At 34.5% G+C, this 25,459-nt stretch overlaps 1 protein-coding gene across 1 annotated transcript in view; it reads left to right on the forward strand.

The window, feature by feature from the left end:
- LOC136041795 (general transcription factor 3C polypeptide 3-like) overlaps positions 1–2,213 on the forward strand; it is a gene marked incomplete at its 5' end in the record, with an annotated part of 171,234 nt that extends 169,021 nt beyond the window's left edge. The window contains 1 exon segment of the mRNA XM_065726550.1: positions 1,898–2,213. Within this exon segment, the coding sequence (XP_065582622.1) occupies positions 1,898–2,137 (240 nt within the window).
- Between the last annotated feature and the right edge of the window lie 23,246 nt (positions 2,214–25,459).

The following is a 25,459-nucleotide window of genomic DNA, read 5'->3' on the forward strand; positions in this document are numbered from 1 at the left end:
GAGAGAGCGACCGGGACACAAGGAATGTTCAATTAGCAATCAACAAAACACCGTCAACAAACCATCACAAATGACGACCGGGACACAGGGAGTATAAATGACGACCAGGACATAAGTAAAAAAAAACTAAAAAAAAAAGTAAAAACAAACTAAAAACTAATAAAAAAAACTAAAAAAGCTAAAAAACTAAAAAAACTAAAAAATAAAAAAAAGGAAACAAAAAGAAAAATAAAGGAGAAAAACAAAACTAAAAAAATAAAAATAAAAAAAACTAAAAAGAAAAAAGAAAAAAAAACTAAAAAAAACTAAAAAAATGTAAAAACCAAAAAAACTAAAAAGAAAAAAAGGGGAAAAATACAAAAATTTATTTCATCATTTACCATTTCAAAAACGAATGTATATACAGACTGGGACACCGGAATACAAATGACGACCGGGACACAGGGAATATAAATGACGACCGGGACACAGGGACACAACTACAACGGGGACGCCGGGGGGCACAAGGGGATATATAAATGACGATGGGGACACAGAGAATGTTCGATTAGCAATCACCATCGACAAAGCTCAAGGGCAATCATTAGAATAATGAGGTATAGATCTGAATACAGATTGTTTTTCCCATGGACAATTATATGTTGCATGTTCAAGAGTCGGTAAACCCGACAATCTATTTATATGCACAGACAATGGGACAGCCAAGAATGTTGTATATTCGCAAATATATATATATATATATATATATATATATATATATATATATATATATATATTTATATATATATATATATATATATATATATATATATATATATATATATATATATATATATATATATATATATATATATATATATATATATATATATATATTGCGAATATACAACATTCTTGGCTGTCCCATTGTCTGTGCATATAAATAGATTGTCGGGTTTACCGACTCTTGAACATGCAACATATAATTGTCCATGGGAAAAACAATCTGTATTCAGATCTATACCTCATTATTCTAATGATTGCCCTTGAGCTTTGTCGATGGTGATTGCTAATCGAACATTCTCTGTGTCCCCATCGTCATTTATATATCCCCTTGTGCCCCCCGGCGTCCCCGTTGTAGTTGTGTCCCTGTGTCCCGGTCGTCATTTATATTCCCTGTGTCCCGGTCGTCATTTGTATTCCGGTGTCCCAGTCTGTATATACATTCGTTTTTGAAATGGTAAATGATGAAATAAATTTTTGTATTTTTCCCCTTTTTTTCTTTTTAGTTTTTTTGGTTTTTACATTTTTTTAGTTTTTTTTAGTTTTTTTTTCTTTTTTCTTTTTAGTTTTTTTTATTTTTATTTTTTTAGTTTTGTTTTTCTCCTTTATTTTTCTTTTTGTTTCCTTTTTTTTATTTTTTAGTTTTTTTAGTTTTTTAGCTTTTTTAGTTTTTTTTATTAGTTTTTAGTTTGTTTTTACTTTTTTTTTTAGTTTTTTTTTACTTATGTCCTGGTCGTCATTTATACTCCCTGTGTCCCGGTCGTCATTTGTGATGGTTTGTTGACGGTGTTTTGTTGATTGCTAATTGAACATTCCTTGTGTCCCGGTCGCTCTCTCTTTGAGTGTCCCGGTCGTCATTTATATTCCCTATGTGCCGGTGTCCTGGTCGTCATTTGTGTCCCAATGTAATTTCGTCAGTCGAAAACATGACGTCAGCCGACACAGAAACATGACGTCACCTGATCCACAGACAGACAACTTATTTATATATATATATAGATATTATTTTCTTTCTAGGTCTATAGTGATAAACGTGACTTTCGACCGAAAGTTAAATTAAGGCTAACCAAATATGATTTTAAAATAAAAGCTGAATATATTATTAGCAATATTATTAACTGTTTTTTTTTACTAGGCTTATAGTGACATACGTGGTTTTGGACAGGAGACAACGTACAATATTGGTCGTGCTTATCATCAAATTGGAGCGTTGCATTTGGCCTTACATTATTACAGACTAGCACTTAAAGAGCTTCCAGTACTACCGACAATGGACCTATCACGAGAGATTGCTGCTAACATGGTAGTTTTGTATAAGAGTGTAGGAGCTCGTGATATGGCGTTATACTATGTTTCGAAGTATCTGACAATTTAGTTAAGATAAGACAATTGATATTTGCGACTTAACAAGTTTTTGTATTTTTGAAATAAAGAAAATGATTTGCTGAAAAGGGATTTTTGTGACACCATGAGTATTCTGTATGCAAGAGCTTTAATTGAATTTGTAATAAGTACTCAAATTATTTTGTTGTTCTGTTTTGTGTAACAATACTATTAAAATGAAATAAATTTTATTAAAACTCTCAAAACTTTGTGAGTTCACAAAACTCACAAAATAGTGAAAACCTTTCCAGCTCTTATATATTAATATGTGAGCAAGCTCTTATGTATGAGTCGAATAAATTTTCGTCCATCAATATCGTGTTTTAAGTTCAGGGTGAACAACTCTTATGCGATCTTTGGTTTACAAATGAACGTTTGTTGAATGTTTACAAATATGGTAGTAAGGTGGTGAAATAAAAGAACAAGGTGAATTGGCTCCTCGACTGCCCTTTTAAGATCTTAAACACGTAATTTGAGACAGTTTAACTCTTAAAAACGTGGTATTTAAGTGAAGAAGCATATAGTATCTAATTTTGTATAAGACAATTTTAAGATTTGCGCTCAGGCTTAAAGGGTTACTGCAACTGCTGCTCAAACTCATGCATCACCAAACCACCCGAGGTCAACATAGCTGAGTGCGCTCATCCTCCACCCAAATTTATTCAAAGCTTCCCTCTTATCCTCCATGTAAGCTCTAATTTCCTTTGAATCCGTTCTTATGATTTCTTCCTGTCCTATTCGTGTACTACCTGCTTTTTATTTGGCCCTGGATGGATAGCCGAAAAGGACGAAATTTGGCACTCTGTCATCCTCCATCCACAGGACGTGTCTTAGTCATCTCAACCTGTATCTGATTATAGCACTAGAAAGCGGAATAAACCACATATTTGTGGAGCTTACTGTTTGAAATATGGTTAGTCAAAGCAGTACCCATACCAATCTGTAGAAAATTCGTCAGAAAAATATCTAACAAATCATCTTCCGAATCGCCCACGTTTCAGAACGATACGGAACCATCACTTTTAAGAGGGGAGTTATCTTTTTACGTTTTTTCCTTCCCCGCAGCTAGTGAGGCATTGGAATATCATAGAGGGCTGTTTAAGAGTTCATTTATAAGGAAATTTATACATATATGTGCTTTTAAAGTATCGAAACATAATTTTAAACATAAAATGCATGTTTTAATAAACTCCATCTTCATATAGAAGTAGGTAAATGGGGTCTTAATACTACTACTACTGCTAACAACATCTCACCGCAGCACCAAACCGCCTGAGACAAACACAACTGCGAACACTCATCCTCCATCCCAATCTATTCAAAGCCCTCCTCTTTTCACTCTCATATAAAGTTCCAGTTTCCTTTAAATCTTTCCTTACAGGATCGTCCCACCGCAACCCAGAACGACCTGCTTTCCATTTAGCCCAAGAATGATTGGTTAACAAGGACGATCTTTGACAAACTGTCATCCTTCATCTTCAGAACGTACCCTAGCTATCTTAACCTTTCTCTCATTATAGCCCTAGAAAGCGGGATTGATCCACTCATTTCGTACTGTTTGAAATACAGTCAGTCAGTCGGGTACCCAAGACAATCCGCAGTCAATTTCTCTGGAAAACATCAAGCGAATCTTTCTCCGGTTTTAAGAGCTTAATCTTCAGAACGCTTAATCTTGGTTCCCAAACTTGTCTTCCTATTCTTCCTAATTTTTTTCACCTTTTTATCTGCACTTATTCGTAGCATTTACGGCTTAGTCATCTTAAAATTAATTTTCAAACCTGTTCGAGCACCCTTGACTTACAAAACCTCTAAAAGTTTATTCATTTTGTTCACACTTTCATCTAGGATGCTTTAATCATCAGCATAATCTAAGTCCAGAAAAGCCTTACTTCGCCATTTTATTCTGTGTTCTCCTATTGACTTTCTTGTGCATCTTGTGGCAAAGTCTATCAAAATGACCCATATAAATGAAGCTAGAATACAATAATGCTACTAACTTCCTTTCCTATCTTAGCCGCAGCAGTGCTATTCTCGTACATAGCGCTAATAACTCATCCAATCTAAATTTTGAGATAGCCAACGTCCTACAGCCCTCAGGGCAAGGGTTGTAAGTTGTGTCCTGGGGGGCCCCACCAACAGCTAGTGTTGTATAGAAACCCCGGCACTGCACCCAGGGCTGCCAAATTTTTTTTAAGGAGTGTGTCATATTTTTTCCAAAAATGTGCTTTTTGTGTCATCTCAGATTCGATAATGTGTCACAAAATGTGTCATTTTTTTGCCACAAGTGGTATCATATTTAATTGTCAAATCTTTATTTAGAGTTTTGAATATATAATCTTTTCCAAATCAGTTCAAAAAGGAGTAAACTTAACCTTATCCTATTATCTTGGGATCATGACCTTTTTATGGCGTCATGAAAGAAATAGAAACATTCGATTAAGTTAATGTTACACCCAATGAATTTGTGTCTGAGCGGCCAACGAGGCAAGTTTACATTTATAAAAATTTTAGGGACAATGAATTCCGACAGCGAATTGAAAATAGACTTTTCGTATGACGTCGTAATCGTAATCGGCTCTATACATAATCGGCTTTATTGGCTAAGCTTTTTATTTACTCAATATGTAAGCCATTCAACCAGCTTCAATGTAGTATTTTTGTCATATTTGTTGGTGCCTTTTTAAGCCAGACGGATTATTCCGAAGGAAAGACATCTCTGGATATTTGTAATCTTGTCCGAGGTGGGATACCTCTCCTGTACTCCTAAAAATGGGAGTTGTTGCTTATGCATACAGCTTTGGTAAACTGCATGCTGTTTACTTTTTACTATTAAGTATGTACCAGTTGGCTACATCAAATACTCAATCAAAAAGCCTATTAAGTTCAGATATTCAGCGTGGATTTAAATATGAAATTTCCGCATATGGCTGTTTTCTTCGCGTGGTTTAAATTTTAAATATGGTGATGGCATCTGTCCTGTATTCCCCACTGTTTGTGTACTACTGCCACAGTTAGGTAGTGCTATTCCCTTCCATGAATTTATAGCTTTCATGGAGGTAGAAAATTGAAATTTTACTTTTCTTTTAAAAAACAAGACTTGGATGACAAAAATGTGTCATTTTTGTCGATTGTGTCATTTTTTATTGAAAAATGTGTCATTTTCGTCGATTGTGTCATCATTTCGACTTAATGTGTCATTGTGTCACGCAACATCAAATTGTGTCATTTTGACACAAAATGTGTCAATTTGGCAGCCCTGACCGCACCAGTATATGCATCAATACTAACGAGAAGCCCAGTCAAACGCCACGAAAGTGTCGTAACGCCGCCGGCGCACCGCTGCCTACCGTGGTGGTGGTGTTCCGTTGACTTTGAATTAATTTGAGCCGATTCTTTATTGTGTCAACCACAATGATGGAGCTTTTCTTTTCTCTTGTGGTTAAGGATTTCGATTTTCCTGCTGAGAAATCAAGTGCAGTTTTCAAAATCAAACAAACAAGTGCACACACAAATAGTCTGTAAGAATTCCTTTTGCTTCCAGGGTGAGTTTTTATTCAGCACTAATTCTTGTAACGCATCCATTGAATATACAATTGTTTTTCGAACACACGCCAGATTAAATTCCAGGGAGAAACGTGAGATTGAAGGATATATGTCTTTCAAGACGCCTTGGTACAGCAAAGAATCAATATTTATTGAGTCCCTGCCATGGGCAGTGTTTCTAAATACTGAGGTTTTGATTCCGTGACATAGCAGCGTTACTTGAAACAGTAGACTCTGAAAATGCTCAAGTTCCTAACTTTTAAATTCTGAATTTAACATCAAGGACAATTAATTTCTTTCCTTATTTGTCATAAAACTACTTGAGGTGTAATGACTAGGAGCAGACTAGGAGGTGTTTAATTACAGGACCGGGACCTATTTCAGACATCAACACAAATTAATGGGAAGAAAACCACAAATGCTGGTCTCTCTAATCACCATTTCAATAGTTATATCCATTATACCACCTGGAAGATTAATTTTTCCCTGCTAAATCCGTCTAGATTCTTTTAATAAGTCTTTCATCTGTTCGAATATGTGTTTCATCTGATTTAGTATTCAACTGTTCCTCGAAACTTTTGAGGGCTTTTACCTGTTAACATATGATGTTTGGTCATAAAATGGCCCATAAACTGACATGGTTTTCACGTGATGGCAAGACAGCAAACCTTATTGATTATGTCATAGTAACCCGAACACTGGCTTCTGTAGGTAGCAGATTACTTAGTAATATGATACTTTTTAGACTGAGAGATGCTGTAGACAAAGTTTTAAGAGAAGAACACTGTGGTTTTAGAAAAGGCAGAGGATATGTCGACCAAATTTTCACTCCTAGGTTGACAATTGAGAAGTGCCTTTTTCGTCAAACACCATTAGTTCTCAGTTTTATAGATTATGAGCAAGCGTTCGATTCTGTTGAAAGAAGAGCTTTAGCAAAGGTCTTATCCTTATACGGTATACTGGACAAATACATTAAATTGATTAGTCCTATGTACGAGAATAATACTGCTGCGGTTAAAGTAGGAAATGCGGTTAGCAGCTGGATTTGTATTAAATCAGAAGTTAATTAGGGTTGTATTCTATCCCTCTTTATATTGGTCATTTTGATGAACTTTGCCTTAAAGAGCACAGGAAAGGCAATGGGAGACCAAGGAATCGAATGAAGAGGAAAAACTCTCCTGGACTTAGATTATGGTGACTATTTAAGCATCCTAGATGGAAGTGTGAGCAAAATGAATGAATGAATGAACTGAATATGCAGTGACGTTGGGTAACGAAAAGATTGATCAGGTGGGCAGCTTTAGTTACCTTGGTAGTATTATTAGTGAAGACAGTGGGAGCAATAAATATGTTAAAAGTAGAATAGCCAAGGCTAAGGGTGTTTTTTCGCAGTTGCAAGAAGTTTGGAAGAACAGGAAGATAAGTCTGCAAACCAAGAGCAGACTATTGGAAGGTACAGTGGTGACAATGGTTAAATGTGGCTCTGAAGAATGGGCGCTCCGAAAAGTGGATGAAAATTTACTAGATGTTTTCCAGAAAACAGGTCGAAATGGCTAGGACACGTTCTGTGGATGAAGGATGACATATTGCCAAAGATTATCTTTTTCGGCCAACCGTATAAGGCTAAATGGAAAGTGGGTCGTCCTATTTTGGGGTGGGAGTATGTCATAAAGAAAGATTTAAAGGAAATGGGAACTTCCTTGGAGGGTGTAAAGAGGGAGGCTTTGAATAGACTGGGATGGAGGAGGAGTCTTCGTAGCTGTGTTAGCCTCAGGGGGCTTAGTGCTGCGATGAGTTATTAGTAGTAGAATTAGAAGTAATATTTCACCCATATTCAATAGCAACTATTTTAAATGCACAGACAGCTAATAGTAGAGGTCTAATTGTAATTGAAAATTTTTAGCTTGAGCCTTATCTTGGGAAATTGGCTATTGCCCAATTTTGAATAAAGGATCTTAAAATTTAATCTCAATCATGGACAGATTCAATCACTGACATATACTGCGAAAACGAGTAATCACATTTAAATAGGCTTGGTTATAAGATTGTAGTCGGCAAATCCCAACTATCTGCATCAGGTCCAAGATTAAGAGCCTGCTGTCCATGCTTAAGGAAGATAAACGTTATACATGGGACCACTACTGGTGCCACATTTATACCTTGGGCCACAGCTGGCACCACTGTTCGCACTAGATGCCTTGGGGTTATCAGCTCTTTGATATCTCTAATGCCACACTAGGGCCACTCGTGGTTTCTTTAGGGTATAGTAACGTGATCGAACGATCAAAAGGGCAAAACTCTGGGTCAAGGGTGCCACAATCTGTGTCACCACTAATATCTCTCGCCAACTTTTTTTTCGTCAGAAGAAATTCTGATGGTATTTATCGCCAACTTTTTTCCTACCCTACCTAGATTTGGGGATAACAATCTCATGTGGTTGCATAAAATAGCTCACTTGTCTTCTCCAAAAGGTCAATCCAACTAAATACATATGTATAAACTCTGAAAACAGACTTTGCAGTCTAGGAACGAACAATACAAACTATGAACGCGGACTAAAACCAAAATCACCACTTCTTTACAAAGAACTCGGTGTAGGGGTGGACCCTAGATTGACCCTGGCCAATCCTATAAATGACAGCCTCAAAATCAAACACTTTTTGAATACCATTAATTATCCATGGCCAAGTCCTGGAAGACAGAAATAGATTATAGCCTGAAGGTTTACTTATTGCAACACCACTGGCTTAACAACGGGACTTCGACTTGTCATTGAACATTATTTTATGGACAAATCCAAGCAAATTTAATAACGATAAGGAAAACAGGTCGTTTATCTGAAAAAAAAGAAAGTAAAAAGGCAGGAATCCCCAACAATCTATTTCTTCAACACATTTGTCCAAGATCACATACTGTCCAAGTACGGCGAGTTTTTATCCTAAATCATTTTTCATGTAGTAAATATGATCTGGCTGTTCTAGCCACTTTCGAACGTTACCTTTCCCACTGCTTATAGTCGTCTCAATGACATTTGCATTAGGTTTCACTTTATCACTAATGGCCCTCATAGATGATTTCTACAAAGTTGCCAACTGCAACCCAAATCAAAACCAAGTCCATATTCCTTGTCACTATCTTACTCAAGAGAATTGTCTGAGTTGTCATCAACAGTTGCTTTCTGAACTTTTTCAGTTTCATTTTTGTGTTCAGTGCTGCCTTCTCACAGAATCTCTTCCCAGCTTGCTTCTTTATTTTTCTTGCTTTTGGTACTTTAGGTTTTTCTTTTACACCTCTTATTTGCCTTCCTTATAGCAAAAGTAGCTTCAACCTTGGCTTTGACTGGTGTACCAGTTAGCACTTTTGTTCTACCATCCTTTCTTCCTCGAAGCATGTTGTTTTCTTGGTTGTGCTGGGACATGGTTGTACTTGTTCAGTTATAACTATACTATTTTAAAGTGGTTGCAGAATCAAATGGCTTAATGAAAGCATTGGGTGTGATAGGATCTTAGTGCAGGTAGCGATGGAGCTTGAGCTATAACCTCTGATGAGCTTGGTAATTTGCCAACAGCTTCTCTGGTTAAAAGATATTTGGTTGGTCTATATTTAAGAGCACGGATCTCAATTATCAAAACAATCCGAATTGAAAGGGGATGTACCCTCCAAATCCCTTCTGGATGTTTGATGGTATGAAAGCTAAGGGAAAATTTTTTCTATCAACCCAGTTGTGATGTAAATGGTGACAGTTCTTTTTGATGGTGGCAGTTGCTCTATGAAAGAAAGTACAACAAATTTTGATAATTAATTCTTGTTTGAACTATTATGGAAGGGTTTTGAAATGCCACAGCCATTTCGTTTCTACCGGATTTCTACTTCTCTTGATGATTAATGAAGAAGACAAGCGTCCATTCAGCGACTCGCTAAATTTCTAAATCGTGAATAGGCCCAAATCTGGTATAAATTAAAGCTAAGATTTGAGAAAGACTGATCAAAGCATAAATGTTTACGGTCAAAAATGATCGTGCCAGTGACCCGCTGCTACTGCTATTTTTCGTCCCCGGCACCACCGACCTTCCCTTTCGGTGTGGCGCCGGGGTCTAGTTGCATAATAGAAATCTCAAAACAAAAATTAAAAAATATAAGCAAGCATTACTCAGCCAGTAGGGATGGTGCCCCTCGTCCCACTTACAGGCATCCATGAGGTAGTACCCTCTTTATTAGTCAAAAGTGATTGGAGGGTAACAAGCCCCCCCCTCCCCCATGCCCATTAATTCTCAAAACACATTTAATCAAAATTTTGATGCATCAATTGTGTCCAATGCAGCTGAAAGGTATGTCTCTCACAACCATCATACTTTCACAAGACCAGAACGTAATTTGCACTTTCAAACAGTTCGTGGTAACGAACTGAAGTAAGGAGCGACCTGGCTCAATTGTAACCAAAACTGTAAACAACGGAATTTTGATACCAATAATTACACCAGAAGAATTGCATTTTTATGCTGATTTTAAATATGTAGGTTTCATCAAGTTTAGTCTTACCCTTTAAAAGTTACGAGCCTGAGAAGATTTGCCGTATTTTAGAAAATAGAGGGAAAATTTTGGAAAAAGTCATCGAATCTTATCGAAAATCACACCATCAGATTCAGCGTATTAGAGAACTCTATTGTTGAAGTTTGAAGCTCCTATCTACAGAAATGTGGAATTTTGTATTTTTTGCCAGAAGACAGATCATGGATGTGTGTTAATTTTTTTTTCTCCATGGGTATTCGTATCGACCCAGTGGTCCTAGAATGTCGAGAGAGGGCTCATTCTAATGGAAATTAAACCCTTTTCAAGTGACCAAAAAATAGAGGGCCCCTAGAACCCCTCCCACGCTCATTTTTCCCAGAGTCACCGGATCAAAATTTTGAGATAGCCGTTTTGTTCATGATGAATCTATCATGAGGGAAGAGAATTTCCACAAAGGGGACACAAGATTTTCTAGCATTGCTTTAAAAAAGCAATGAGAATATAAACATAAAGAAAAGTTTTTTCAATTGGAAGTAAGGAGCAGCATTAAAACTTAAAACGAACAGAAATTATTACGGATATAAGGGGATTCGTCTCCTCCTCAATATCTCGCTCCTTACACTAGAGTATTTTTAGTAATTTCAACTATTTATTCTATAGCCTTTGTGATTCAGGGGCCATTCTTAAAGAATTGGGACAAGATTCAAGCTTTACTGTAAAGAACGAGGTATTGACGACGGAGCAAACCCCCTCATATACGTAATAAAAATATACAAATATATAAGTTCGTTACGTCAGTTAATTCATAAGATACGTATATGTGTTACTAATAAAAACGTTCATAAACAAAAGTTCTTGTTGCCTTAAGTTACCGAAATTGGACGGCAGCTAGACCTCCTCCCCCGCCTCTTTTCTTTTGAAAATCATCCGAACAAAACTATAAGAAAGCTATTTAGCAAAAAAAATATATACAAATTTCATTTTAATTATTCATGTGCGGTGAGCCAAAATCAGAACATGTTATTAATTCAAAAACGCCCAGAAATTAAAAAAAAAACAAGTTTTTTTAACTGCAAGTAAGGAGCGACATTAAAGCTTGAAACGAGCAAGAGTTTTTCCGTATATGAAAGGGATTCTTCCCTCCTCAACACCTCGCTCTTTACGCTAAAGTTTGTTACTTAAAAAAGTACAGTTGTGAGAAAGATTCAAACTTTAGTGTAAAGAGAGGGTCGTTGAGGAGGGGACAACCCCTACCGTATACGGAATAATTTCTGTTCATTTTAAGTTTTAATGTTGCTCCTTACTTGCAGTTAAAAAAAACTTGTTTGTTTTATTTGATACTGAAAAAAAATGGCTATGGATTGTTATTTTAGTATAAATATACTGATATATATTCCTTAGAGTTTTAATAGTTTTTTATTTATCAAAGTTAGAAAATTCAAAATCTTTTAAATGTATTTTCTCGTTTAGGAAGGATTAGAATGGCTTTTGAGTCTTTAACGGGAAAATGGCCGCAAAACGGTTATTTTGTTTAAAGAGACAAGACAAGTTTGTTCTAAAATTAAATAAAAAAAAACAAGTTTTTTTAAATGAAAGTAAGGAGCGACATTAAAACTTAAAACGAACAGAAATTACTCCGTATATGAAAGGGGCTTTTCTTCCTCAACGCCCCGCTCTTTACGCTAAAGTTTTTTCCTTTTTAAAAAAGTAGAGCTAATGCCAAGTTTACACGCATAGGATTTTGGAAAAATCCTTTAAGGATTTGGTCATAATGGCCAAATACTTAAGCCGTTTCCTTAAAGGACGAAAGGATTTTTATCTTGAAATTATTTCAAGATCTGAGCAAAATCCTTATAAGTAATAAGCTAAAGCTTTAATGTTTTGTCTAATGCATACGCTTTTTTAAGAAGAAATAGTTTTAAATCACCTTTGGGTAGGTTAGTTGTAATCTTCAGTAACTCTAAAAAGGTAAGTTTTGTTGGGTGCTTCACTTTTTTCTGCCTGGGCATTGTTTTAGAGTTTGGACATATTCCTTTACGAGCCATGGGGAAAAATTTCAGTGTAGGGACTTCTTTGTGCCTAGGAAATTAGCTAGTTGAGTTTGCTGAATCCAATTATCAGAAACAAATTTAGTTTCTACAATGCTTATATTTAGTTTCGTAAATGCAATATTGAATTTTATTCCAAGGCTAGGCTACTATGTATACCCTTTTCTTATTTTCAGGGCTTAAAGATTGTATTAATGATAGAATTGTACTTAGGCCTATCTTAGGTTAATCCTGACCAAATATTTTTTCTTAATTTTGAGTTTCTGTTCATGTTCACATTTGCTTTGATTCTCAAAATGCAATTTCTACAGATCAATGTATATGGAGAACATACACACACACACACACATATATATTCATATATAAATATATAAATATATATATATATATATATATATATATATATATATATATATATATATATATATATATATATATATATATATATATATATATATATATATATATATATATATATATTCTCAAGAGGTTCTATGCTCAACCTTTATCCATTTTCATATTAAACCATAAACCTATATGAAAATTTATGAGTGTTTTGTCTAATCATTCAGAAGTCTAGTTTAAGAACAAATGCTGTATAATATTGGTTAATAGCCTAGCTTTATTTTACATTTGAATCTGGCATAAAATTGACTGAAGTTATGGCACAACAAGGAAAGAGGCTCATTGCTCTTACCTAGTAAGAGATTCAGTGTGTTTCAAACAAATAAAATTGCATTCATTATCCTGCTTTGACTTATTATAAATATCCTGTTTTTGCATCAGATTCAGAGTATTTATTTCACAGCTACCAGTGTTATTTTAAATCCCGACCAGATCTGGTGACATTAGGGGGGATATGGGAGGGGGAAACCTAAAATCTTGGAAAACACTTCGAGTGGAGGGATTGGGATGAAACTTGGTGGGAAAAATAAGCACAAGTCCTAGATACATGATTGAAATAATCAGAACGGATCCTCTCTCTTTGGGGTGGCTGGGGGGGGTAATTTTGAAAAATTAAAAAAATGAGGTATTTTTAACTTACAAATGGGCAATTGGATCTCAATGAAATTTGATATTTAGAAGGATATGGTGTCTTAGAGCTCTTATTTTAAATCCCAACCAGATTTGGTGACATTGGGGGGGGGGGGAGTTGGGAGGGGGAAACCTAAAACTTGGAAAAAACTTCGAGTGGAGGGATCAGGATGAAACTTGGTGAGAATATGAAGCACGAGTCCTAGATACATGATTGACATACTGGAACGCATCCGCTCATTTTGGGGAAGTTGGGGGGGGGGGGTAATTCTGAAAGATTAGAAAAAATGAGGTATTTTTAACTTACAAACAGGTGATTGGATCTCAATGAAATTTGATATTTAGAAGGATATCATGTCTCAAAGCTCTCATTTTAAACCTTTTTTTAGTCTTGCTGATTCATGGACATCCCAGTATTATTTTGACTACTTGGTCTATGCATTAAATTCCCCTATAGTTTGTTGCAAAATTATCAGAAGAGCTGTTCCATAATCTTATCAAGTATGTTTTTTGATGTTCCCTTGTTACCAAATTATTTGTCATATCATAACAAAATTAATTTGTTTTTCATTTTGTTTGTTATGTTTCAATAAGAAAAATTTAGCTTGAAATTATTTCAAGTTCTGAGCAAAATCCTTACAAGTAATAAGCTAAAGCCTTAAAGTTTTTTCTAATGCATACGCTTTTTTAAGAAGAAATAGTTTGAAATCGCCTTTGGATAGGTTGGTTGTAATCCTCAGTAACTCTAAAAAGGTTAGCTTAGTTGGGTGCTTCACTTTTTTTCTGCTAGGGCATTGTTTTAGAGTTTGGACATATTCCTTTACGAGCCCTGGGGTAAAATTTCAGTGTAAGGACTTCTTTGTGCCTAGGAAAGTAGCTAGTTAAGTTTGCTGAATCCAATTATCAGAAACAAATTTAGTTTCTAAAATGCAATCTTGAATTTTATTCCCAAACTAGGCTACTTTGTATACCCTTTTCTTATTTTCAGGGCTTGAAGATTGCATTAATGATAGAACTGTACTTAGGTCTATCTTAGGTTAATTTTGACCATTCAAGAAGTTTAGGAACTTCTTTGTACCTTTGAACATAGCCTAATTGAGTTTTGTGAATCCAATTATCAGAAATAAATCCTGTTTCTAAAATGTAATCTTGAATATTTTTCCCCCTACTGTTTATATCTTTTCTTATCAGGCTACTGTTTATATCCTTTTCTTATTCCCAGGGCTTGAAGGTTGCATTAATGAGATTTATTATTCCTATATCAAACTAAAAAAAGAAAAACATCATGCAAGATTTATATTACCATATCAAACAGGCTTGGCATCTAAACCACACTATATTTTCAGTTGGAGAAAATTCTACTTTAGCTGCTTTTGATTATCTTGGAAAGAGGTTAGATTAGGAAAATGAAACTTTCAGGGATATGTCTACAGGCTAAAGTATGTCCCAGAAAGGTATTGCAAAGTACCTATCTCAACTCCATCTCCCTATAGAGGGTCCTAAAATTTGCCTACATGACATGTCTATATCTTTTGAAACTTTGAAAAAACAACATATTACCATAATTTTCAGTTTTTTTTTCTCTGGCCTTAGTTCTTAAATTACAATTCCTGTTATTGATTAGAACTTTAAGTTGTAACACTGGGTTTTTCTAACTTGAGAAACAATATTTTATGCCACCTTCTATAAGATAAATATATAGCTGATATTCTTTAATCTCAGTTAATTTTGTTTTGATTAATTTCATTAATGTCACTTGCTTTCTGTTAAAGATATATCTATTTTTTTAATCAAGCTTCTTCTTTTGTAAAAATTGGGAAGGAATGCCTTGCCCTTTAATTCATAGATTTGGTCAAAACTCTCTGAAGTATCTTATATCAAAATACATTAAAGTTTTGCATTTGCTTTGCTAAAAAATTGTCTTAAACAGTACCAAGTTTAGAGAGTTATGGTAACATTCTTTTTTCTCATCAGTATATTTTGTTTTTAAAGTTCCATCTATTTTAAAGCATTTAGAGAGATTTTAAGCCAACCATAAGCATATTGCTATCACAAATGAGCTGGTAGAAAAGAAATAGAACATAGAACATATAATTCTTCTTTTTTTATTATTTCATGACTAGAATATCACAAAGCTAAGCATTAATATTGCTGGTTGTATCTTGAGTAAATACAATCCCTGATGGAGTTTTGTTGATACCTGTCTTAAAATTAATTTGTCTAAATAAAATATATATTGTTTATAGGAGAGTAGAGAAAATGGCAGCAAGGCATCCTGGCAACTATGACTTGATTTTTTTAAACATATATATATATATATATATATATATATATATATATATATATATATATATATATATATATATATATATACAGTAAAATTTTGTGATTTGTTTTTCTTTGTGACTGTTATAATTATGTGATGTCAAGTATTTTAAAGTTAATCTTCATTGTTTTGTTTTAATTGCCATGACCCTAGGGCTTTAGTGTAATAAAACCTACTTATGTCTATCCATTTTCTTTAAACAGACAGTATTTCTATGTGTCCTAGCTTCAACAAATTTATATGAAATTTTGAGACCAGGGATTACAAAGTAGGTCAAAAACTCATAAATAGAACTCTGGTATGACTAATTAATTTGTAAGAAATGCATATCAATTTAAAGATTAAAAAACAATCTTGTAGAAAACAGACAAGACAAATGAATAAATAAAAGTATCCCTTTACAAACATTTAATGAAGTGTCACAAACATAGGTTACCTTTAAGATTGAAATGAACAAAGCTTCAATTATGAATTTGTTTTCTTTAAACAGACTGAAGGGGCAAACCTCCAAGCTTTGACAATTCAATCTCAATTTTGGGCTCTTTTCTTTTCAATAGGAACTTTCTTTGTTTTTTTTCTATCCAACTAATAACAGTAGAAACACAATCAGGTACAAGTGACCATCCACTTAGTCTATGTACCCAGGGGAAAAATCATGCAGCTCTATACTATAAATTGGTAAATTTTTTGTTGTTCATATTTTTGACTTACAAATAAAGTGAACATTCCACTTGATGCTTTTTTATGTTCTTTATGAATATAATAATTGCTTCTATTGCAAATTTAAGCAGTTTTTAGCTTTTGAAAATGACCAAATATTTTAGTTTTTTGGCATAAAAAGAATTAACACATTGGTCTCAAACTTTAAAACATTGGGTTCAAACTTACTGTTTCATCATAAATCCATTTTTTTAAATGTCATATAATCCAAAAGCACTGATTATCCACAATTAAGTTGATAAATAAATTTTACAATATTATACTGTTTTCTTCTTTCTTGGTGTTGAATTTTCAACTAAAGTATGCATATTTGCTTGTTTTTGACAAAATAATTTACTATGTTTTGTCAGTTCCAAAATTATTTAGGTTAGGTTAAAAAGTATTTAAATTTGAATTTACAATAGAAGCAATTATTATATTTGGAAAGAGCATAAAAAGGTGTTGGTGGCATGTTCACTTTAGTTGTATGTGAAAAATATAAAGAAGAAAAAATTACCCCCAACCTGTCTAATGTGCAAATATATCGCCCAAATTACATATTTCCAGGGTACTGTGCCACCTGTTACTTTTTTTCCAGTTCTTGTTTTTTCACAGTTGCTTCAATTGACAGGAACTAGGGTCAAGGGATTGATTGGAAGAATCAATGGAAAATATGTAATTTCAGCAATATATTTCTATATTAGGAAGGTTGAGTGTAAAGTAAAGTAGGGCTACATGTAGAATGTATTAGCTATAATTATTATGTAAATTATAAAGAATCCTTTTTTACAATAATTTCTTCAATAGGCCTACAGGTCCTTCTTTTGGCTTAGAACACATCAAACATTGTATACTTAGAAATTCTAGTTAATTGCAATAAGCTATATATACTTAAGCACAAGATATTTAACAATGACTTCTCTAGTGCTTAGCTATGACCCCTCAGTAATATGGATAAGAAATGAGTAACAGACAAAATGAAATTTAAATGGCAATCAGGAACTGGAAACAGGCTAAAGGAGGCAAAAAAGATAGATGGTGATTTTTTACTGGAATAAACACTTCCCTGGGTAAAATTCTAGTCAATTGACTTCTTGCTATCTCAGAAAGGGTTTAGGTTAGGAAAATGAAACTTTCAGGGATAAATCTACAGGCTAAAGTATGTCCTGGGAAGGTATTTTAAAGTACCCACCTCCACTCCTTCTCCCTCTAGAGGGCCCTGAAATTTGCCTAAATGACAGGTCTATGCCTATTGAAATTTTGGCAAAACAACATTTTACCTTAATTTTTCAGTTACCAGTTGCTTTTTCTCTGCCTTTAGTTCTGAAAATGCAATTCCTGTTATCTGAGTAGAATTTTGAGCCATACCAATGTTTTTTTTCAAAATTTAGGAAATATATTTGCTTATCTTTAAAACCTTATAAAACAAAATTGAGCAAAGTTATGATGCTGAAAACAATTTTGTTGTGCTTCAATTAAGCAGAAGATCTATTTTGCAACCGTTTCACTTTTATAAAACACATATTTTCAAAGGTCATCAAAGGTCAAGGCCCTCTAGAGGGAGAAGGAGCAGAGGTAGTTGCTTCAAAATACCTTCCCGGGACATACTTTAGTCTGTAAATTTATCCCTGAAAGTTTCATTTTCCTTACCTAAACCCTTTCTGAGATAGCAAGAAGTCAAATAACTAGAATTTTACCCTTCCCCGGCTAGTTTAAGACTTTTAACTGATTAGCCTACTGAAATTTTCTTATCCTATGTAATTAAAATATTTTTCCTCTTTCAGCAGAGCATTACAACTATCTGTCACAATGAAAAACATCCAGGGTAACCTGAATGGAATGACTATAAAAAGACAAATGGAAACCACAATATAGAATCTTGAAATTATACATCTGGCCACACAAATTGAATCAGGCTACCCAATCGCCAATTCTTCCAGATTTGAATACGGATCCATGTTTGAACTTTTCAAATATTTCACCCTCAAAAATATTTTCGGCTCTAATTACGTGCTTACCCTATGCATATAGACGCTTCTTTACGTGTGAACACTTTTCTTTGGAACCTTTAAGGATTTCGCTATAGGATTTTTATAAAATCCTATGCGTGTAAACTTGGCATAAGAGAAAGAGTCAAACTTTAGCGTACAGAGGGAGGCGTTGAGGAAGAAAAACCCCTTTCATATACGGAGTAATTTCTGTCCGTTTTAAGTTTTAATGTCGTTCCTTAATTTCATTTAAAAAAACTTGTTTTTTTTATTTAATAACCAAATGAACATAATATAGCCAAAATGAAGAACTACAATGTCAGAAACTATGAAGAATTGCAAATCTACAGGCTGTAGGTTGTTGTCATTGTGACACATTTACTATAGGCTACAGGAAAGGTGTCACAACGAGTCCCAACCAACGAAAAACCTTGATAGTAGAAGAAATAAAAGCCCCGTAATTTGTGTCCTTAAAAACTCTAGCAACCTGCTTAGAATCTTTCTCTTTGTATTATGCCTGCAAAGCAAAGGAAAGTTGCCTTGCTTGGATTCCGGTCTGTAGGTATGTATGGTAGCCTACAATAGACTAGACCCAGATTGTGGAATATAGGCAGGGCAGTTAAGACGTGTGGTGGGTAGAGACCTGTATAACCAGGGTAAATTTCTTGAGCAGCTATCTTGAGAAATATGTAGCCTAGCTAGTAGGATGCAAGTTTCAAAAATGAGCTCAGAACCTAGGCTAGGTCAAATTAACCAGTCCTTCAAGGCAGTGTTTTCAAGCTTCTATCTTGATAAATTTTTGGATACCACCAGATGTGTGTTAGAAAATAGTACAGTTTACATATCTAGAGAAAAAGCCTTAGCTAAACATTATATATAGAAAAGATGTCTAGCCAACTAGGTGGCTACTATGAATGACAGTGTGTATATATGAAATCTGTAAATTAGCCAACTAGTGAGCTAATATTGGAATTCAATATGCACTATTAAGTTAGCTTACTAGTTGGCTATTAGTATCCTGGGTATATGTCTATAAACTGTATTTTAAATTAGCCATCTAGTGAGCTATCAATAACATTTCTCATACACTTGTAGAATTAGCTAGCTAGTTGGCTATTATAAGAATTAGCTAGCCCAGTTATGTATAAGCTTTAGTTCAAAGAGCCAACTAGTGATCTATCAATAAAGTTTCTAATACACTGCAGGATTAGCTAACTAATCTGCCATTGAAGTCTCAGCTATATACACATGTTTAGATTAGCCAACCAGTTGGCCATCAGATCGTACCTATATATACCCTTCAACATAAATTAACCATCTAAAAGAACTGCATAAGCTATACATCATAGAATTAATTAACTAGTTGGCTATTAACATCCCATTTATATATAAACATTAGTTTAATATGGCAAACTAGTCAGCTATCAAAGTGATTTGAGGTGTGAATTAATTTAGATTTTTTCTTTCCCATCATTTTGCAGAGATTGGCCAGCAGGAGTTAGAAGTGGGATGTTGAATATATTGCTTTCCACTTATCATCTCTACTTAATATTTAGATTACTTGGTTAATATCAAACTGCTTTATGCATAAACATCTTAAATGTAACAAACCAATCAGCTATTAGAAAACAGTTTAAGTAGGCTATATACAAAAATTTAAGATAGTGAACTGGTTGGCAACTGAATTGCATCTATTTATATACAGAGAAGGAAAATAGCAAAATAGGATTGTCTGTCAATGGGTGCTAACTATTCCTTTTTAAACAGAGGGGGTGATAGGGACAAGGACATTGACTGGACTTTGTTTAGCAGAAAGAGGAAAAAGAAAAAGAGGGTTAGAAAAGAGGCAGCCAACATTAAGAAAACATGTGATTATTTTAGCAAAGTGCAAACTACAATTGATTTGAAGTGCCCAATAATTTTTCTTTCCCCTCATTTTGCTTTGATTAGTCAGCAGGTTTAGAAATAGAGATGTGGAATATCTTGCTTTCTGTCCATCATTGCCAGTATTAAACTGCTTTATGTATAAACATCCTAAAAATAGCCAAAGAGTTGGCAATTAAAAAACAGTTCAAGTACACACAAGGATATAAAATAGCAAACTGGTTGGCTACTGAATAGAGTCTATGTATATACAAGAAAGGAAATTAACAAACTATGATTGTCTGCCAACAAGAGCTAACATTTTTTTTAACAGAGAGGGGAAGGAGTAGTGACAAGGGTGTTGACTGGACTTTATTTAGGGAAAAGGGGTAAAAAGAGGGTTAGGGTAAAGGGGGTTAGAAAAGCAGTGGCCAGGATTAAGAAAAAATGTGATTATTTTGGCAAAGTGCAAATTAATATTGATTTGAAGAGCCAATTAATTTAGGTTTTCTCTTTCCCATCATTTTACTATGATTGGGCAGGAAATGTCAGGGATATAAAATATCTTGCTTTCTTGTTGTCAACTCTAGATAATATTTAGACTATTTGGGTAATATCAAGATGGATACCCACCACAGAGCTATATAAAAAGTATAGTTTATGTGTAGGAACAAAACAGGATTTTTTTTTTGGGGGGGGGGGTCAACAAGTTAGCAGAATTTAGCTGTAAAAGGACATTAGAAAGCCATGAGTGCCTGCCATAAGAGGAAGTATGCTTGCAAATAGTTTTCTTTTTGGAGGAAAGGGGGCATCTGTTGGTATTCCCATTAATAAGCCACTTCCAGTACTTAAATCAATAAATTAAACTAGAATCCATCTTCAAATCCATCATGCTGAGATATTCATACTCTAAAAACTGTATTGGGGAAAATTGAATAAAAAAGGACAAAGCACTTTTTACTCAAACAAAACAAGAATGAACAATTTCTTGAGATTCTTGCAAACAAAGATCAGGTTTTGGAGTAATGGGGTAAATATTGTGCTGGTCTTCTTCCATTTTACAAAAAGAATATATTATTGGTAAAGTTTCTTTCTCTTACATTAGATCTTCAAATTGGCAAGGTTTTTTTCTCCTATGCAATTTAAAGCTAAGAAAGCCAGGTAATAGTTTTGTTAGTATAACAAAACATTGCTAAAAAAACAATGTTAGCTAACAAATCAAGAAATTAATATTTGAGCTGGATTTTAAAAAACACAAAGAATAAATATTGAGATGGCCAACTAGTTGGCTAATTCTAGTGTATAGGCTATTAGATTAGAAAGTATATTGATAGCTAACTATCTGGCTAGTTCAGGCTGAAATTAAGATCTTAATAGCCAACTAGTTAGCTAATTCCCTAAGTATATTTGAGATTTTATTGATAGCTGACTAGTTTGCTATTTTAAACTAAAGTTTATATATAAATATGATTTTGGTAGCCAACTAGCTAGCTGATTCTATAAAGCATATGCAGTTCTCTTATTAGCTGACTAGTTGGCTAATTCAGGCTGAAGTGTATATCTAGGTGGGATCTATTAGTCAACTGGTTGGCTAATCTAAACATGTGTATATAGCTGAGATTTTAATAGCGAATTAGTTAGATAATTATGCTGTGGATTAGAAACTTTATTGATTGCTGACTAGTTGGCTATTTTAACTTAAAGTTTATTCAGTTTAAATTTATTTCAGACCTATCACCAAAACAAAAGAGGGTTTGTAGCCATAGTGACAGAGTCAGACAAAATAAAAGAAGAAAAAAGAGAAAATAAACAATCAACAAAAAGAGATATTTCAATCTACAAACACAAACATACCTACATACTATACAAAGAGGGAAGACCGCTGGTGGTTGAGTTTTCAAGTGAAGGATTTGAAATCTTCCACTCTTTATCAATAACGTTTGCAGGCAGAATCAGTTTAAATTTTTGTACCAGAGAAGAATTACCTGTCCAAAGAGGCAGATACAGCAGATACTTGCCAAATTTAAAATAGATTTGGGTAATGTTTATATTATTTGAAGCAGAAAAAAAATTTCCAAATGGGGGATTTAGCAAGAAGATGGGGCACAGTTAGACTGTTGTAAAGTTTGGAAAGGTGAAACCAACTAAGATTTGTGATATAAGATGCAAGCAAATTATATGCATTCCAAATCTTTTTAGCAAGTTTTTGAATTACAAGCTTAATGGTTTCTTTAATACTTCTTCCAATAGGCATACCAAGATAAATAAGGCTATCAGAAAGGAGAATAGATGTTTCAGAAAGTTCAAGTTGCATGTCAGAGTTACCCTTAATATTACCCTTGATTGGAGGGTAACCCAGAGTTACCCTTGATTGCTACAGTTTTATGAACATTAAAATTCAGACCAATTTGCTGATATTGATGCTGGAGTTTAGAAAAAGTTCTCTTACTTCAGTGCATCTTAGATTCAAAATATCATCAGAGCAGGTGAATAAAGAAGCATTGATTCCACAATAAGTAACCTACATGTACACTCAACAGAGCATTGAGCAGCAGAAACTGAATCATTAAAAAGAGTAGGGGAAGTTAAACTACCCTGTCTGACACCCTTAAATATATTGAAAATATCTGAACCCCCTTTTATGTTAGCTTTAAGATGACTATACATAAAACAGAGACAATTAATAACAGAAGGATCAATCCCTCTTTTGATAGCTTATGACAAAATCTGGGCAAATATACATGAATTGAATGCTCTAGCTATGTCAAGTATGCAAAGAACAAGGAAATCACCAGATCCTTCTGTATCAGCTGGAACATTAAAGAGGGCATAAAGAGCATGCTCGTGACTTAATTCTTTCTGGAAACCAAACTGAAGCAGTGGAGCATAACACGTACAATAAATTTCTCTGAGAAAAATAGACTCGAAAATGTTGAACAAGGTGCACAAAATGGTTATAGGGCAGTATGATTGACAATCTTCAAGATGTCTTTTTCCCTTTTTGGGAATAGGAGTGATCTAATACAAAGCTGTTGTGGCACCACACCTGAAGAACTTGACATTTAAAACAACAGTTAGAAGTGCTGCACGAGCAAATCACTAGCATTTTCAGAATGTTTCACAGAGACCAGATCAAGACCAGTGGTTTTTTTCTTGATCTTTCTTAAAGTGCACTTTGCATCAGAAGGAGTAATTGGGAAGGTAGACTGCTGGAATTTGGCCAAGATACTGCCAAGTTCTTCTTCAAATTTACTTTCAGTTGATGGATCAGGTGATGAAAATTCATTTTTATAATAATCAATCCACTTCATTTCAGAAATATTACAAGTAGAGGTCTTCTTGGAATGTTTAAGACTTCTACAAAAGAAAAGGATCACTCACTATATTGTCTACTTTTTTGTATCAGGATGATTTTATGGTCCTTGAAAGCTCTTGAAAATTTTCTATTTGTTCTTTAATACAAATTGTTTACTATGCAAGAATACAGTCTATCACACTCATTCCAAATTCGGAGCCTTAGCTTAGCTGATTCACATGCTAAAACAAGATTGAGTTTTTTGACCCATCAGCCATTTCTGTTTTTTTTTTTTTTTTTTTTTTTGCAAACACGTCCAGTTGGAACCAAAATAAGTTCTGCACATCAAAGTGCGTGATTCACTTCTGCAAGATAACTGGTAATCTGAATTTCAATCTGATGCTCAGTAAGATAAGAACTACAGTCAGGGCTAAGGAGATGGAATGGAAGCTTGATTTTTATTAAGCAGCAAGTCACACTCTAACATAAATAACTGGCAATTAATGTGGCTCCAATCTTGGATATTGAACCATTTTTTGAAGTTAGAAGTTTTGGTAGCATTGATGTACTCAGTATATACACAGATTGGAAGGTGATCAGAGCAAAAGCCTTCATGCAAGATTGTGGCGTGGTCCAAGGGAAAAGAAGAGACAATATGACCAAGGATCAACGTTGAGGAACTAGTGCCTATATAAGTAAAATTTTCATCAACGTCAACTAGAAAGTAAAATGGTGGAATGGAGCTCCAGAGTAACTGATGCCTTCTCTACTTTCTTGACGAGTCGGCACACTTTTTTGCGAGCAATTAGATAAAGTATAAGAGTTTTTATTGCAGTAATTTGTTGGGAGGTAAGTGTTTATTATCAAAATATCCAGGCATGATACTGCAAGAATATGATCGCCAGACTTAATCTGATTGCATGTTAAAGTAGTCAGAATGGCAAGGCCACCTGAGGGGCATCCATGTGTTGCAGTATATATTGCTAGGGAGAAAAATAAAAAGCAATTGGGCAAAAGTTTTAGAAGTTATTTTTTATCTGTTGAAACAAAATGTTCTTGAGGACAAATCACATCATATTTTTTGAGTAATTGGGTCAAAATTGGAATTTTATCAGTGACTTTGCCATTTATATTCCATGATAGAACTGATATAGGGCACATCATTGTCTTGGGATGTGCTTTAATAGGGATTGAGCCACAGGGTACTTATAGGTGTAGCATGGGTGACTGGAGGACTTGAGCACATTTTGTTGATTTCTTACAGGGATTGTCTTTACAGCTGGAATGTTCCCCTCCACCACAGACTGAGCAAATGCAGGAGTTCTTACAAGAGGCGGATATATGACCAAACTGCTGGCAGTTGTAGCTTCAGGATGGGATGAATTTGTATTCTTTGATTGGTAGATGCTTGTAATCAATTACAATGGACGAGCACATTGCATGGAGTAAATGCTGTTTGTTTTCAAACTTAAGCTTATATGAGTGGGTTGTGCTGATCTTGACTGCCAGAAGGCAGTTTTCCATCTTTGCACAAACATCATCAGTGCAAAAGCCAACTGGAAGCCAACACACAATTCTGTAATAAGCTGAGGATTTTACTTTTGCACTGAGGGAGGAATCAGAGGTCTTCTTCTTCCATTTCAGCAAACGCATGCTTTTCAGTCAAGACTATTCAGCCCTTTTCTTTTTGACTCACTCTGTGAGATGAACAAAGCTACTGAGTAGGTTTTTTCTTATTTATCTTGAATCTGCTCAGATTTCTTGCAGTAAATCTATTGATACTAGGAGTTGAACTATAAGAGGATATACATTGAGTTCTGTGCTCTGTGTGCAGGCATGGTCGGCTATGCTCTTGGCTGATAGTGAGATTTTGTGGTGTTTGAAGCATTCTAACAGTTTACATTGCATGGTAAACTGTGCAGACATCAGCATATTACACTCAAATGGCAAGAGTCAATTGTTTCACTTTTAAAATTACAAGACCTGCAAAGGGGGAAAGAGGGAATTT

The sequence above is a fragment of the Artemia franciscana genome, unplaced genomic scaffold, assembly GCF_032884065.1.
Source record: "Artemia franciscana unplaced genomic scaffold, ASM3288406v1 PGA_scaffold_38, whole genome shotgun sequence".
In the NCBI taxonomy this organism is placed as follows: domain Eukaryota; kingdom Metazoa; phylum Arthropoda; class Branchiopoda; order Anostraca; family Artemiidae; genus Artemia; species Artemia franciscana.